Source organism: Oreochromis aureus, linkage group 13 (genome assembly GCF_013358895.1).
Source record: "Oreochromis aureus strain Israel breed Guangdong linkage group 13, ZZ_aureus, whole genome shotgun sequence".
Classification (NCBI taxonomy): domain Eukaryota; kingdom Metazoa; phylum Chordata; class Actinopteri; order Cichliformes; family Cichlidae; genus Oreochromis; species Oreochromis aureus.
The window spans coordinates 24,299,957-24,315,477 of NC_052954.1; the positions used below are offsets into that span (position 1 = coordinate 24,299,957).

A 15,521-nucleotide genomic window follows, 5' to 3' on the forward strand; every position below is an offset into this window, starting at 1 on the left:
AAAAGAAAAAAGAAAGAAAAAACACATCACATGGTGCTGAATCAGCTGACAAGCGTTATCTGCAGTGAGAAGCTGCATTCCTGCCAGGTCAGAGGGCGTCAACAGATTGTACTGGGCTTGATGATTAAATTAGATGAGTTCCTCTGCCGCACAGGAAATCTGACCTTTTAGGTAATTTGTTTTTTCTGGACGAGGTTTCAAAAAGTTTGAATAAATGTTTTACCAGAAAGGAAGCTATGATTCTAAAAACAAACATCAGCATGACGCTGAGAAGCGGTGGACGGACGCACTTCTTTCTTTTTCTTGTTGTTGTTTTTTAAATATGCAAGTGCCACTGTGTAGGATTTTCATCATTATCAAATGACTGGATTATGTGTTTAATATCTTAATTCTTTTTTATATATGTTTTGCCTTCCTTAGTAAAATCATGCGTTTGGATGGCCCTGTCACACGTTTGTGATTGGTTATCAGCTGCAAACACCGCCTCCTTCAAGTCAATGCACTTGTAGCTACGCTGGGCTGACTGGGCCTAGAGACCGGTCAGCGACCCCCCCGGAGGTTGCTTGGGAAAAACGTGTGTTGTCTGACCAGTTGGCAAGAGGTTACTAGAGATTGATGATGTATTTATAACATAGGATTGATAAATGACAACGGCATAAAGAAGTGATGCGAGAAGCACCCATCAACCATGGTGTGTATGTTGATATAGCATGGTTTGTTCACCAGAGGGCGCGCTGCAGCTTCCCCGTTTGCCACACAAGAATGCCACAAACAGGCGATCCAAGCAGAGTTGGTAACAGCACATGAAAACAAGATCTTTTCCAAGTATATTATCATATCGTCTGCATACGTTTTCAGAAATAACTACATAACAAATGGGAAATCGCTTCATGTTTTGTGTATTTGAAAGAAAAAAAAGAATGTCGGATTTTTAAATCACCAAATATCAGTATCGATCTTAAAAGTCCTATATCAGTCAGGCTCTAGTTGCCAGGTGAAACAGGTTGCAAAGAGGCTGCTGCACCAAAGGCCTCCTTGTAATCGCTTTGGTTGCTAGCAAATTGCAGCGGTTGCCCTAGTTTGCATGGAAGACGCCGACTTTTAATCTCTGAGCTGCAGTGAAACTTGCAGAGAACATCTGCCTTTAGAGTAAAAGTTGTGCCTTACCACTGCAACCAACATAACTGGTCAGTGGGATACAATCAAGCTGATAAAAACCTTGTCAGACTGAACACTGAAGTTGGAGTAAGAGAAGCCAGATAAGAAAGAGAGATCCTGGGTGTGCTTAACTTGCTTTGTAGTGCCGGCCTTAGATTAGGAGGAGACTCCCCAGTCTGGGCGAGGCACACAGGGGCCTAATGGGATCGACGTAACCGTCTCCGGACTCAAGAACATTTATAAAAAACAAAACAAAACAAAAACAGCTCAGGATGCATCAATTGTGAAATTCTCAGCCGATACTCAGATTTTAAACTTTGAATTACGAGTTTGACCGATACTAAGCTTTTTATTTTGTTGTGAAATCTTCTGCATAAAAATGACCTTTTTTAAAGCCATGTAGCTCTTTATTACATACTTTTGGAATATTTAGCAGAACTGATGTAACAAACCAGATAACTATTGATGACCAATATCCTTAAATGTCACTTTATTTTCAATTTAATATCAGCTAAAATATTTATGCATCTCTGTTGCAAACCTAAAACAGTCTATTAAAGCTTGTAGGAGAATAAAAGTTATCCAAAAATTATGTCACAATGGAAACAGACACCCGAGGGCTTTCTGGCCATGTAATATCTACCCAGGACCCATTGTTCATCCAGATGTGAGGGAAGGATTAGCAAACCCTGAAAAACACTCACTTTTTTCTGACCCCTAAAATCCCTTTACACGCGCAACACGTACGCACACACACACACACACACATACACAGTCACTCTTTCCTCCAATACAAACCTCTGATCTCAGCAGCAAAGCTCGTCCCTGAACGTCTTTTGTTTTTCCACCGTTCCCCTCATGACTCAGTTATTCATACATGGACAAACATCTTTTGTAGCCAGAGGCTTTCTTTAATGTTGTTTGTAATCAAGAATACTTGATCATCTGGTTCAAGCACTGGTCACTGTCATCGCTGCATATTTGTACAGGTTAAAACATGCTTAAGTAATGTATTATATACTTTCAATGTGTGAGCTTTTGATGGATAAAGGCTTGTTAACTTGGAAAACAACCCCACTGGCCGTGCAGCTAATTTGGACTGAGCTCACAAACAAACTCAGCTGGCTCTGCACTCACCTGAAACCTGAAAAATTGGCTCAACAGCAATCGAGTTTCAACTCATTGTGGCTTTGTTTTGGTTTTTTTAGCTTCATGTTGCCGCCTCACTGGTAATTCTGGTAAGAAATCTCATTTGTGATTTACTGACCCACATACAGACGGCCGTCAGACTCCTGCCAGCCCAGTCCATCACGTTGAAAAGGAGGAAACATGACACAGGGATGAAGTACTTTTCTGAAAAGATATCAAAACAAACCAACTGTAGTCAAGAGCAACAAGACTGCAGTGGTGCTTTCCTCAAATAAAAATACACAGGAATCCATTAAACCTCTGCTGGCTTGAGAGGAGGTGGTGAAGTTTTATTTCACTTTTATGGAGGGACCAAAGTAATCCAGAGAACACCAAAATAATTTCTAAAACTGATCTGGTGACACTTTAAACCTTATAGAAAAACATAAACAAAACACACAATTCCTGATTTACTTTACTTCTGTTCTTTTAAATGGATAATTTCTGGAATTTTACAGGCTGCTCTGGAGTTCATAAATGAAGTCTCGCCCATAATATTTTCAAATGAAACTATGCAGATGAGCACAAAGGTCAGGTTTAGTGACTCTACAACATTAACGTCTGAATTCTGGATATTTTCCACAGCACTGCTGGAAACACTGATTTCTAAAAACACAGCTCATGTGTGAAAACAGAAAATGAGCAGTAATTTCATAGCACGTTGAACTAAAAGCCTTTCAAAACACAAACATTTGGTATCCACGTCAACCAGCAGGCACCCCCAGTTTTTAAAATCATAAATCGTAAAGTTGTGCCAATATTTTTAAACCCTACAACTTTCCTGCCCTTTAAAAGCAAGACAACACAACTGCGTCCTAATTATTTTACAACTAAACTTACTGAGCTTCTAAACAATGATAATAACAATTTCATTGAAATAAAAAAAAAAAAATAGATGAGGTGGTGAGGGTCACGGGGTCTTTTGGTTGGGAGATAGGACCTGATCAGTTTTTCTTGTCATGATTATTTCGTTTTTATAAGAACTGGAAGGCGAATGAAATTCAATAACTTGTCCAGACCTTAAAAATTCCCCATATCATGATTGGAGGTTAATGGGTAAGCAAATGATTCACAGTTCAAACCTGGGGAAGGGTGTCTGACATAAATTCCACTCTGGTGACCCTTTTGCAGGGGAGCAATTTCCATTACTGCTGGAGTTTAGGAGTTAAAAATTCTTAGCAGTCATCCAACTCCAATAACAGATTTTCAGAATTCCTGGCTCACTGGTTACTGTAACAGTAACGCTTTGTATGAAAGGGACCTGCAGACTCACCCCAGACACCTCCATCAGCAACTGTCGACTTGACATCGACGGTCACGGCTGGAAAAACTCCAATGGTGACAGTGAAGATGAAGCACACAGACAGAGCCATCACCCAAATCTGATTAGAGAGAACAAGAAGAGCTTTATTAATATTATGTAACCAGTCTGTCACACAGGTAGAAAATGCTTGCATGGAACAGATAATGTCGGACTTGTAATGAGATTGCTGGCTGCACAGCTTCAGTAGTAACTAGTTAATGTGATAGAAGCTTCTATAACCGAATACACGACATTTATGATTTGAAAAAAAGACTCAAAAGTTTAGCCGGTAACAAAACCAGAGTTTCTGCCTTATGTCTTAAAGTTGTCCTCTCACCTGCTTGAAGATATTAAGCACAGACGAGGTGGGTTTGGTCTCATCTTCCATCAGATTCACCACCGGCCGCTTTTCAGCTTCACTTTCTGAGGGGAAAAAAACCCCCAAATTATTTATTGGTCAAGCAGCACCTGGAGCATCATTACTATATTTGAGTGGGTGTACACACAAGATCCCCATTGTTACATCTTATATGACAAAAGGGTTCCCATTAGGTACTCCTACTCACTATAAAATTACACTGACTCAAGAAAATAATCTTTCATATCAAACCAAACACAATAAGAACTCCCGAAACAAGATGACTTCCCATTTATTTTCATAAAACCTCCAGAGCTGCGGGAATCCACCTCCACCGTGGATTCCTGCAGCTCTGTTCACCCACTTTAATGCTAATCACGCAGCCTCATCATCATACGTGCAGCTGTGCAGAAGTGAGGAGGGACTTTTATTTACTTCTAGCATTAAAAAGTGGGCACAGGTAGGCACACATAAAGGTTTTCAGCTGATAAGCATAATTTGCCTGGTTCTTTATAAAGAAGCGAAAAAAGAACAGTTTTCTAAACTGTCTTTATGTGTTTAAACAGTTAACAGGAAGTTGGGGTGGGGGGTGAGGGGGTTCTTAGGAATAGTGGCTGCCACGCCTGTAATTACACTGGCAGAAAGACTTGTATGAAGCAAGCAGATTGAAGCCTTGGATGGAGATAAAGCGCTCCAGACTGAATCCCATTTACCAGTCACATGCAGTCTTTTTAAATAATGTCTTTGTCTAACAAGAGAAACAAAAGTACAATTTCGAAAGTGTTTCATCGCAGGAAACAGGCGAGGACGGAGCTTACCGAGTGCTGCCAACAGCAGACCTGAGCTACAGATTGCACTTAATAGAAAACAGGTTTGTGGAGTCAGCAGGTTTTGAGATTCTGGCTCAGTTTAGATTTCAGCAGAATGTTATTAAAACTGAGAACAAAACACAGAGTGCAGCAAAAGCCACAATGACACGGGAAAAAACTACTTCTTAGATGGAAAAATACAAAACAGATGACAGAATTTCGAGAATCTGATCTAGGAGGGTACACATGTTGAACCTTATTACTCTCCATGTGATGTCAGTTCTTGAGAATCTGCACAGCCAGAATCAAAGTCTGAGTTACAACAGTGTTATTATGCTTTTTGCATCTGCAACATCCAAGAGGCAGAAATTTGTGATTGCACAGCCTCTACGGTGCAACTGGACTATAATGTAGCATAACATGAAAAGCTGTGTGTCCCAGCTTTAACCCCCTGACCTAAACATCTGCATTAGCTTCTTCTGTTTTTTTATAGTGAGCAGCCCGGTAAGCACCTTTTTTGAGCAAGTCCATCTTGTTCTCCTCATCGGCTGATGGTGCACATCTACTGCTCTCCATGCAGTACTGGAAGAACTCCTGTTAACAAAAATGGAAACCATAATTAACTGTTTCCACTAAACCAGCAGGACAAAGATGAGCAGCTTGTTCCCGGAGAAACTGAATTTTATTCGCCATCAATCAAAACGGCTCAAAGACGTTTCACTCAAGTTTGCGAGTGTTTTCCAAAGTACATAAATAAATAAATGTGACACATTTGGCCTTAGATGTAAAACAAATACCTCGTGAATAAAAAGCACTAGAAAGGAGGAAAACCCAGGAAAAATTATAAGTTATATTTATAGATTGAGGCCTTACCATCTTGGGAAGAGTGAGGTAGGACATTATAGCCAGAAGAATCACAACACAAGCTGTGATGAAGTAACCAAAAGCACTGTCCTGCAGTTCTGACCCACCTGTAGACAATCACACACAGAGTCATTAGTGTCTTTTCTTATTATTGGATAATTTTATGAAAAATGAATCCGTTCCTCCCTCCCAAGTCCCTCAGAATCAGCTGACTTATTTCTCTAATAACTTAAGAACACTTAATTAAGCCATAGAAAATTTTACATTCTCGTTATGAACATTTTCAGAGTTACAGACCCCTGAAGTCCACAAGGGCTGAAATCTTGTGCCTTTAATTTCAAATCATTTTTCCATCCTTCATAACTTCTAAAGGACAGGACAGAGTCAGGGGACATTTGTAGGGCTGAAGAACACATTAACTCACTCAATCATCACAGACTGAAGCCACTGGTACAGTGGCTGTACAAGTGCTTCACTCTGTGAATCGCCATGTTGGGGGAGGAGCATGACCGGTGGGGTAAATTGACCCCTGATAGGGTAACCCAAAGCAAACTGGTTTTGGGTGAGGGGCAAGACAAAATGTGGTGATACTTTAGGAACTAAGTAACCTCACTTGGAGCAGGGATATGGGGGAAACCACTCTGCAACCCTGGCCTTGTTGGCAAGTGCCTGCTCAAATAAACCACATGGGTTCAACCTGCTGTGGTGCAAGAGCACCTGCAAGAGGAGCTGTAGTGGTCTGGTGTTTTGTGGCAGTGACATCTTGGGGTAAGTTACAGAAGATAACATTTTTCATGGCTTCATTTAAAGTTGACGAACATAAAAAGTAAATCGAATCAGAGGAGGGTCAGAACTTTTTCAGAATATAAGAAATGACCCCCGTATTTTGTTTAATCCCAGAGTTGTTTTGTGTGAGACTTACTGGCCAGAGCGCAGATCATGGAGAAGGCAGCGAAGGTGCCGGCCAGCCCCTGTCCGCTCATGATGGGAGTGGTGTAAGAGGCAGGTAGAATCCCTGCCAGCCCGAACAGACTGCTCTGAAAAATCGCCCCAAATGCTGAAGAGGGATGAATAAAAGTGAGAGAAAAAACACATTTCAGGAATTACAGAGTGACTGTGACACAGAAACACAAAAAACTGATCCACAGCTACACAGTTATAGCCAACAAGCATGTCAGAGAGAAATAACATCCTTCTGATCAAAGTATTTAAGATAAGTGCTGCATAACACTTCTATCATTTTAATTGTCTCCCCTAAAAAACGTTTTTTGTCAGTACAGACTTTCCTTCCGCATTACAACATGTTACAAACAAGTTAGTAGCTGCAGAAATCTCGAAACGTGTGAAACTGAGAGGAATGTGCTGACGCAGATATCAAAGCCTCAAAGTCACCGTGTCCTCCCCTCTAAAGCAAACACAACGGGCTGTTCCACATGCGAATCTGGGGGTCAGGACTGGCCCACTGGGGATAAGGAGGGGGGTGAGTTTATTCCTGCTGCTCTGTGACTTATTGTAAACAAACAAACACTGTGAGAGTGCAGCTTGTGTATCTCTCTCTGTGTGAATTTTCCCAACATGGTCAGGAGATGATTTTTATCAAAGAAAGATCCACAGAAATAATCAGTTATATGACTTCAACATGGAAATAAGCCTATGAATTAAATTCTTATTCTAATACAGATATCTTCATGAAGCTTATAATTGTTAGTTTTCCGTTTCTGGGCTCTTTAATTTATGATTATGTTGCTAATGCAGGATAATTCTTTGCAGATGTGCGGCAAGCTGTGTTTCTTCATTTGTCTTTGGCGCGTGCAGAAATCAGAAAACTCTCTGAGGCCTTTTCCCCACATTTTCTGTTTAACTGAACTACTACTGTGTCATTTTTCCCCTTTTCGTACCCCTGGTGTGATTTTAAATGAATTTGTTGGTAATTTCCTCATGTTTTGGCTGTTGTACCCCCCTTAACCCCAGATCCCCTTTCTTGTTGTTGCCATTTAGATGTAGTTTGAATCAACATACAGTTTTCAACCCTCCGTCATCTGACAAAGAGGTCATCTAAATGACTGTGGCTGTGGATAATTAATGAATTTTGATTGTCCTCTGTACCAATTTTTACATTTTAATCAGTTTGTCACCTGAAAAAGTTGATTTTCTGGCTCATTTTTACTTGAGTGACAGTGAAATGGCTCATTTTTTCTTTTTAAAGTCTACTTGTGGTTTTTGGTTTTTCTTTGTATTACATTATTGACAATGACGAATCTTCACCAGTAGTTCTGTTGCCTCGAGCAAGCCTTAGAGCATTGCATTGAGACTGACACAAATCAAGGATTTTGGGGGTGAACAGGGACACTAATCTGAGCAGACAGACGAAATGTTTTGGGACTGAAAAGTGTTGTGATCCCAGAAGTGATGGTACGAGGAGGTAGCTTTGTGGCCCGAATTCTGAACTGCTAGCTGGAATCTGTATCGCTCGCTGAGGTAATTCGTCCTTGTTTTTGTCTTTTGAATCAATATATGCTTTTTTTATTCCTCCATCAGCTGGCAAAGAGGTCATGTAATTGACTGGATGTGGACATTTAATGGATCCTGACTGTCCTCTGCACCACTTACTGGACACGAAGCTGAACACTTATCTAACATCTATTTGAACTCCACTGCCCCAAGCAGAGATGTAGAAAAACTTCATAAAAACCTCCTACCACAGTACCTGCACTCATTTTAAGCTCTCTATTGTTTCTTTTAATCTAGTATTATTTCAATTTTGATTTACTGAATTACGTTTTTCACTTTATTCTTCTTCAACGAACTCATTTAATATTTTTTGCACATTTTACAAACAAAAAGTTTACATGGCCTACAGGTAAATGCACACAATCAAAGTACCAACACTACTCTTGTTATCAAGTAGGCTAGTTTAGGCTTTTTTCATTTTGATCTCCCACAGATTTCTTTTAAATATACTGAAGCTTTCTTTCTGAGTAACAGACTTTTACTGAAGAACTGTGCATTTTTTTAAGCACTAGAAACTCACAGTTGATGCAGACAATTTTGACCATGGTCAGGACAAAGAAGGGAAGAGGAGCCAGTTCTACTTTAACAACCACCGCTGTCACCAGAAAAACCACCAGGATGACCGTCAAGCTGCCAGAGATTCTCAATTTCTGAGGAATCCTGAAACAAAGAAAAACCACACATTTAAAAACACCCATCCTGAAAGCACATAAGCATCACTCAGTTACTGCTCTTCAAAGAAATGCAAATGTCAAGAAAGCGGAAGTGCTTGAGTCAGTTGCAGTGACTAAGCCCTTTTTTTCATCTTAAGCTCAACTTTTTGTCTTTCTGAAAGAACAGCAGTACACAGAAATGGCACATGAAGCAAAAACTAAGTGGTAAAAATCCTGAGAAATGAAACCGAGGAAGACATGAGGGAAACCAAAGTACAGAAAACCAGGAAGATAAGCAGGAAGAGGTAAAGAAGATGCATAAAGTAGAGAACATAAATAACATTCCTGAGTAAGCAGTGCAGGAGAAGGGTTCATTGTGGTCAAGGGCCACCCTGGATTTTTCTCAATCCTACTCTAATTAAACCAAACATGCTAAACATAAGCTCATACAACAGGATCACGTTACTCACAGTGGCACGGGGTGACTGAAGGTTAAGGGGAGGAAAAGTTTACGCTGTGTGCGTTAAGTCTTGTGTACACAATCTTCTCAGAATTAATAAAAAATTAAAAAAAACAGCTACCATAAAACTACTTCAGAGTAAAGAAAAACAGAGAACTTTAAGTTATAACTGAGTTATTACACCAGGGGATTTATATTATACTGCACTTGTGTAAGTAATGAAGATGATTAGAAATTAGAGCAATTGAAAGTTTGAGCCTGATGGATCAAATGTGGAGGTCTCCTAATATACTAGCTCCATTGAGGCTAACTGTTTAGACAGCTTGCCTTGTGAGTGATTGGTTACTGTCGTTATGACGACTGTATCAGCAGAGATACCTCCCCAGAGATTAGACATAACCGCTGTGAACCACTGAAGAAAAACCTAAATGTAAATTCTGCCTCAGAAAATGCTGTATTAATAAATATTAGCTACTGGTGTACTCTCTGGAGACTGTCGATACTTATAACTATTAAAAACATTTTTTTTAAAAAGGGTTACTCACAATTAAAACAAAGGGCAAAAATGTTTGAAAAACATGACATATACTAATTAAAAATGTCTCAGTGCCATAAAATGAGACAAAAGATACTAAACTGAAACCAAAAGGTTGTGCTGTTATTTAGTTATAATGCAATACTGTGGCCACTTAACCCCGACTCGTGTTCGCTCAGATCTTTTCTCACTTCTTGCTTCAGTAGAAATATTTATAGTTTGCCTTTTAATGAGTTGAGCTTTTTAGTTAGACTGACAGTAGTTCGATACCTCTGGTGTATGAAGGAGTTGAGACAGGTGAAGATGAGCAGAGGCACCATGGCGCACAGCGTCATCACGTTGTTGAACTTGGACTCCAGCACATTGCGAGAGTCTCCGGCCGTCTCGTTGGCCGTCTGATTGGAGTCCTTCAGTCTGCTGGTGAAGTACTGAAGAAGAAGGACGGAAGAACACACATTTACCACAAGGGTTCTCCTGCAATTCATCACTAATATGGAGTCACAGGTTTGTGTCACATGAATGTAATTTACAGAGAGTCACAACAAAAACTGAACTTTGTTTTCCTGAAGCATCTCAGAAAGCATCTGATGATTAGAGTTTACACAGAGGCTAATACTAAGAAATGTTTCTGCCTTATGGGAGCAGTGTTTATTGTCGGACTCCTGCAACAGACTGAAGGTAAAATTTTGAGTCTGAAGCTGAATGAACATGATTTTTACAGTCAAACAGTTTTCTGATGGTGGCAAGCAGAGCTGAGCAATCTCATTTTAATTTCAACTGAAATTTTGGCTTCAAGTGATTATTAAAAACAAATTCACTCCCTGCTTTACTGCTTTGCTTTGTCACTTCCCGAAAACCCCAAATTCACTCCCTGCCAAGCTGTGGCATGTTATTCGTTTCTATTTATTACAATTAAAGCTGAATAAAATCAACTTTTAAACTTTCAAAGTTTGTTTAAAAGATTGAGCCCTTTACAGCAGTAAAATTGATCAAATGTGTATCTTATTTTTAGTTTAGTTTAAAAGTGATAAAATGTTAATCTTAAATGTTAGCCACTAACATTTAAGTGTATTTAAAAAAGGAATTAATTGGAAGGTTGCTTGACTGACACATTAAGAGAAGATTAAATAATGAAATCTTTGTTTCATGTTGTTAGAGAAGTTCTTGCTTATCAGTTTAGTTTTCAATAAAATAACTATTATGCACTTTAACAGCAAGAATTTCCTTTTAGGGTTAGTCCAGATTGCCTCTCTCAATGCAACAAGAGCATCCCTTAAAGCTCAGGAAGAATGGTTGGGATTTGGGAGACTAAACCACTGATAGGGAAATCCACCTGGAGTTTTCTTTTTTTTTTTTTTTTTTTGAGGGTACATCAGCCTTTGTTTTGTCAACCTTCCCATTAGTGAAGCCCAACCTTTCATTGAACTACTTGTTAACCACAAAAGGCACCGCCAGGGCTCTTCCTTTTATTTCTATCTGTCTCCTGATCCAGAGATAAACCACATTCGCCTGCAGACGCTCTCGCAATGACAAGATTACAATTGTACTTTACCATTGTTGCCGTCATGAAGAAATTCCATGGCAAGAGGCTTCCCAAGCCCAGGATGAAGAAAATGAGCCATACTGAATTGTATCTGGGAAAGGAGCAAAAGGAAGTTCGCATGAAGGCACATCAATCAAGTCATTCATCTTAGTATCAACAAACAAATCGGAACAATATATACACTGGGACTCAACCAAATCTCAGTCAGAGATTATTAATGCCAAGATAGAAATCGAACAAAGGCACAGCTTAAATCGTTTAAAAATTCTCCTCTTACTTGTCCCGAGGTGCATTGATGGCCGTCATGATTCTCGATGGACAATCTTGCGGTTCGTGTTCAGTGTTGGATTAGTGCAGCACCAGGTCTGCAATGTGCAGATGAGAAATGGAAGGTTACAGAAGTAAAAAGCTCGGACATGTTATTATCCACAGGAATTTCTTTCTTTTTCTATTTACATATTCACATGCAATAGAGCGAGCAGCGAGTCTTGTGGATGCCCCAATATCCTTCACTTTCTTTCACACATTGCGTTGTTTAACCTGTTTAAAATGTATACATTTCTCACCTCTCCTCTCAACTGCGCTTGCAGCTTTGTTATACGTTTTAGAAGCAATGCATAGCCTGTGATATCAAGTATTTACAAGTGTGTTTTTTTCCACTGGTAACTATTTATATACTGGTTAAACTCGTCCTGTAAATGAATTGCCTTACAAACTCAGAGTAGGATGAGCTATTTCTAAAAGAAACAATTGGAGCTTCAGCCAGGAGGTGGTCAGAACAAGCTGGCACGAGCAGGCCAACAGCTACCCACTCCCAACTAGGGCACTAACTAAAAGAGCAACTGAGCTTATTACGCTGCTGCTTCATTTTTTGGATTCTTCACCTACTCCACGTGACGACCTCTTTATAGTTCAGAAACCCCCCTTTTGTAGTTTCCAAACAACCTCAGATTGAAAATCTAATTAATACACAAATTTCAATAAATGCTTAATTTCATTTCCTAATTGATGCAATGTGAACAACCCCTCAGTCATTACATTGTGTTTACAACACAAACTAACCGCAGCAACAAAGAGCAGCTTAACACTTAAGCAACATAAGCCAGAGGCATCTTGCCACAAAGTTTTTAAATTCAAAAGTTCACAGCACATCTCCTCTTAAACAAAACAAAAACAGGAACAAACTGCAAAAAAAACTTACTCGGAGAGGCGTTCAAACACAGACAGAGGCTCTCGTGTTCCACTGATCAGATCACACAAGGACTGAATAAGCCCTCATGCCTCGCTTATACTATACAGATGTTTCGTAGGCTGACACCCAACTGTCTTGTGACCAGCCCCCTTTGCATCTAAGTGCCCATCCCTCCCTCTTCCCTTTACCTCGAACATCTTGTTCTCCTGGAGCCCTTCCAGCCCTTCCTACACATTTTTACATTTGGAGCACATGATACTCTTGTCATACAGATTACTACTTTACATAGTTGAGCAAAACAAAACAAAACAAAACAAAAAACAAAGAGTGAGGCTTGTGTTTTAATTAAATCAATCCACTGAGCCTTTTCATCCCCATGTGTCCTACTGTTTGATAATTTCTCATCTCATTTCATCCACTTTTCCTCCTCAGCAGTTCTGTTATTATCAAGTTCACACTTTCTTGACCTGCTCCATCTATCACTTCCCTCTCCCAAGCCACTTTGCTCCCACTGCCTCTTATTGACTAATCCAGAACCATTTGCGCTCCCAACTCCTTTCAAACCTTTCTGCTTTGAATCTGATGGAAGACATGTGCTCAGATATCTGTGTGACAGGGCATCCAAACAGAAAATCTTCACTAGAAAACACTTCCTCCTTTAAAAACACAAAGCAATTTGGCATCAAGTCAATCTAAACAACATAAAGCGCAGTTTAGGTTAGCTCGGTAAGTACACAGCTCGTGGGAACAGAAATGCAACAGCTAACGAACTGCACTATTCAACTTTAATGGGCTCACTTTAAAACTGTATCCTGTGGACTTGACATATTCACAGTGGGTGCACTTCTTTGCCTCTAATATGGAGGGGAAACCTTTTTCGGCGAGAGGAAGTGTTACCCTAATCTGTCAGGGTGATCAGTGTTTATAGTGAAATTAAACACTGATATGGTGGTATGGTTCACGGCCGCACTCTCTTGCATCAAAAAGTCACTTTGTTTTGCTTGCATGAAATAGTGATTGGCTGATATGGTCTGATATTTTTTTATTATTAGTAGCAATCAGAAAGATTGATGAGCAATATTTGAAACAGATACAGTTTTGTAGTTTAGATTAAAAAGCCACACTTTAAAATGAAACAAAACTGTCCTTCAAACACTCGTGAAGGATCGCACACACCAAAAGTGCAGTCGGATCTGCTTGCACGAGCCGTGCTTTGGTGTAGCTCCGGCTGGTCGTGCACCTCTCCTATTGGACGCGGTTGTGTCAGCTGTGACAGTGAAAAAAAAAAAAAAAAAAAAAAAAAAAAAACCACTGACAGGTCTGTGGTGATACCACAATCTCGCAAAACACGACCAATGTGCCAACTACAAGGGGGCCCATAAGCTGTTGGAAGTAGCGTGAGCCAGCCCTTCACTGAAGGCCACTGCAAAATGTTGCACTCTTCGAGCATTACCGTAACTGGGAGGCAAGAAATGAAGATCACATGACTGCATTTGTAACATTTGAAGGGATGTTTACTTCAGTAATATATGCTAACCTAACACTGAATCACAGCTCTGCTAGCTCACACTGCTGTAGACCGCAGTAATGAGAGGTGAGCAATAAGTCAGCCGAATGATGTGCAGACTCTGCCTTCTCTCATGAGCAACAGATGATTGGCTGATGAGCCAAATAACACAGTATATCATGGCAAAGGCTACAAGGAAGGACCCAGCCGACAAGTATTTATTGTTAAAAAAATTCTGCATTAAATTCAATCCGCAATGAGCGATTGATAGCCAGAGTATTTAATGCATATTTCAGTCTCCTGCCTTTCGTCAAGATAAAGATGGCATGAAACCTGCACAGAAGGAAAGACGAATAAGCTTGGCGAGCGAAGGATATCCTCCTCTCACATAAGATAATTTGTGGAACCAGAAACTCCTCAGAAAGTAACACTACAGTCATAAAAAGATGGCCATCCCATCCCTTATCACATAAGAAATTCTCTGAAGCTTACGCGCAAACAAAGAGGGTCTGTTTACGTGGCTAAAACTGTTCTCTCTCACAGTCAGACAAACAATATGTAACTGTTCCACGAACAAGCTGAGCTGCATAAAAGGTCAAAAAAAGAGTAAAATTAGCGTAATGATGAGATTTTATGTGACACAAGCAAAAATAGGGAAATGTTTAAAATGCTTCAAAATTAACCAAAATCATCAACAGAATGTGAAGTTAATCACATCAAGGAAACATATGTATACAATTTGATTTAGCCACAGTTGAATTAACCTTTCCGAAGTGTACTAGAAGCTAGGTAGTGCTGCTGAGAGAACTTATGAATCCATGACCAGCCAGATCTAACTTGCTGGTCATGAGCGAGCTATGAGTGAGGACAGAGGGTCCTCTATATGCACACACAGGTTAGCTAATTGTAAAAACATGGGACTGAACAAGCAGAATCCAACTGTGAGAAACCCCTGTCAGTGAGACGGGCCTATATGGATTGTTAGAGGGGCAGAGGACGAACAGACAAATACTGCAACAACATCCCCTCACACTAGAAACAACCTTTGTTACATTTGTTACACTGTGCGCAAAGTTAAGGTTACAATTTGCAAACTGAACAATGTGATTAAGAGTTTCAGCTTTCCTTTGAACACGGAGTTGGAAAAGTAGAGTTTGACCTTGCCCATTAAAGGTTTTCACCATCTTCTGAATATTTCCCTACTTCTTTTTTCTTCCTTCCATTTAATCAACTAGGAAATTATGTATCAAAGCATGATTCCTGTTATGAAGGTCTTTGGCAGCTAAGTTTGACCTTTCGGGAAATTATTTTCGTGTTTCTGTTCACATGTGCCCATCCTGTCTCTGTGCTGCCTTCCTCCAGGTACTCAGGCTTCCTCCCACAATCGGAGGAGATGTTTGTTAGCTTAATTGATGAAAGTGAGTGTGTGTGTTTTGGTGT

General features: G+C 40.0%; 1 protein-coding gene across 4 annotated transcripts in view; it reads right to left on the bottom strand.

Annotated features, from left to right (window-relative positions):
- The window catches only part of LOC116325731 (equilibrative nucleoside transporter 1), a 44,836-nt gene that overhangs the window by 3,572 nt on the left and 25,743 nt on the right, over positions 1–15,521 (bottom strand). For 3 of the 4 annotated variants that reach the window (XM_031746712.2, XM_031746711.2, XM_031746713.2), the window contains exons 2-11: positions 11,660–11,747; positions 11,392–11,473; positions 10,110–10,267; positions 8,712–8,851; positions 6,603–6,737; positions 5,690–5,787; positions 5,329–5,410; positions 3,987–4,072; positions 3,620–3,728; positions 2,426–2,511 (exon numbers count right to left, since the gene is read on the bottom strand). In XM_031746712.2, coding sequence (XP_031602572.1) covers positions 2,426–2,511; positions 3,620–3,728; positions 3,987–4,072; positions 5,329–5,410; positions 5,690–5,787; positions 6,603–6,737; positions 8,712–8,851; positions 10,110–10,267; positions 11,392–11,473; positions 11,660–11,688 — 1,005 coding nt within the window. In that variant the 5' untranslated portion in view covers positions 11,689–11,747. Of the gene's footprint in view, positions 1–2,425; positions 2,512–3,619; positions 3,729–3,986; positions 4,073–5,328; positions 5,411–5,689; positions 5,788–6,602; positions 6,738–8,711; positions 8,852–10,109; positions 10,268–11,391; positions 11,474–11,659; positions 11,748–12,583; positions 12,718–15,521 lie in introns of those variants that run through there. The other variant, XM_031746714.2, reaches the window with a different exon arrangement.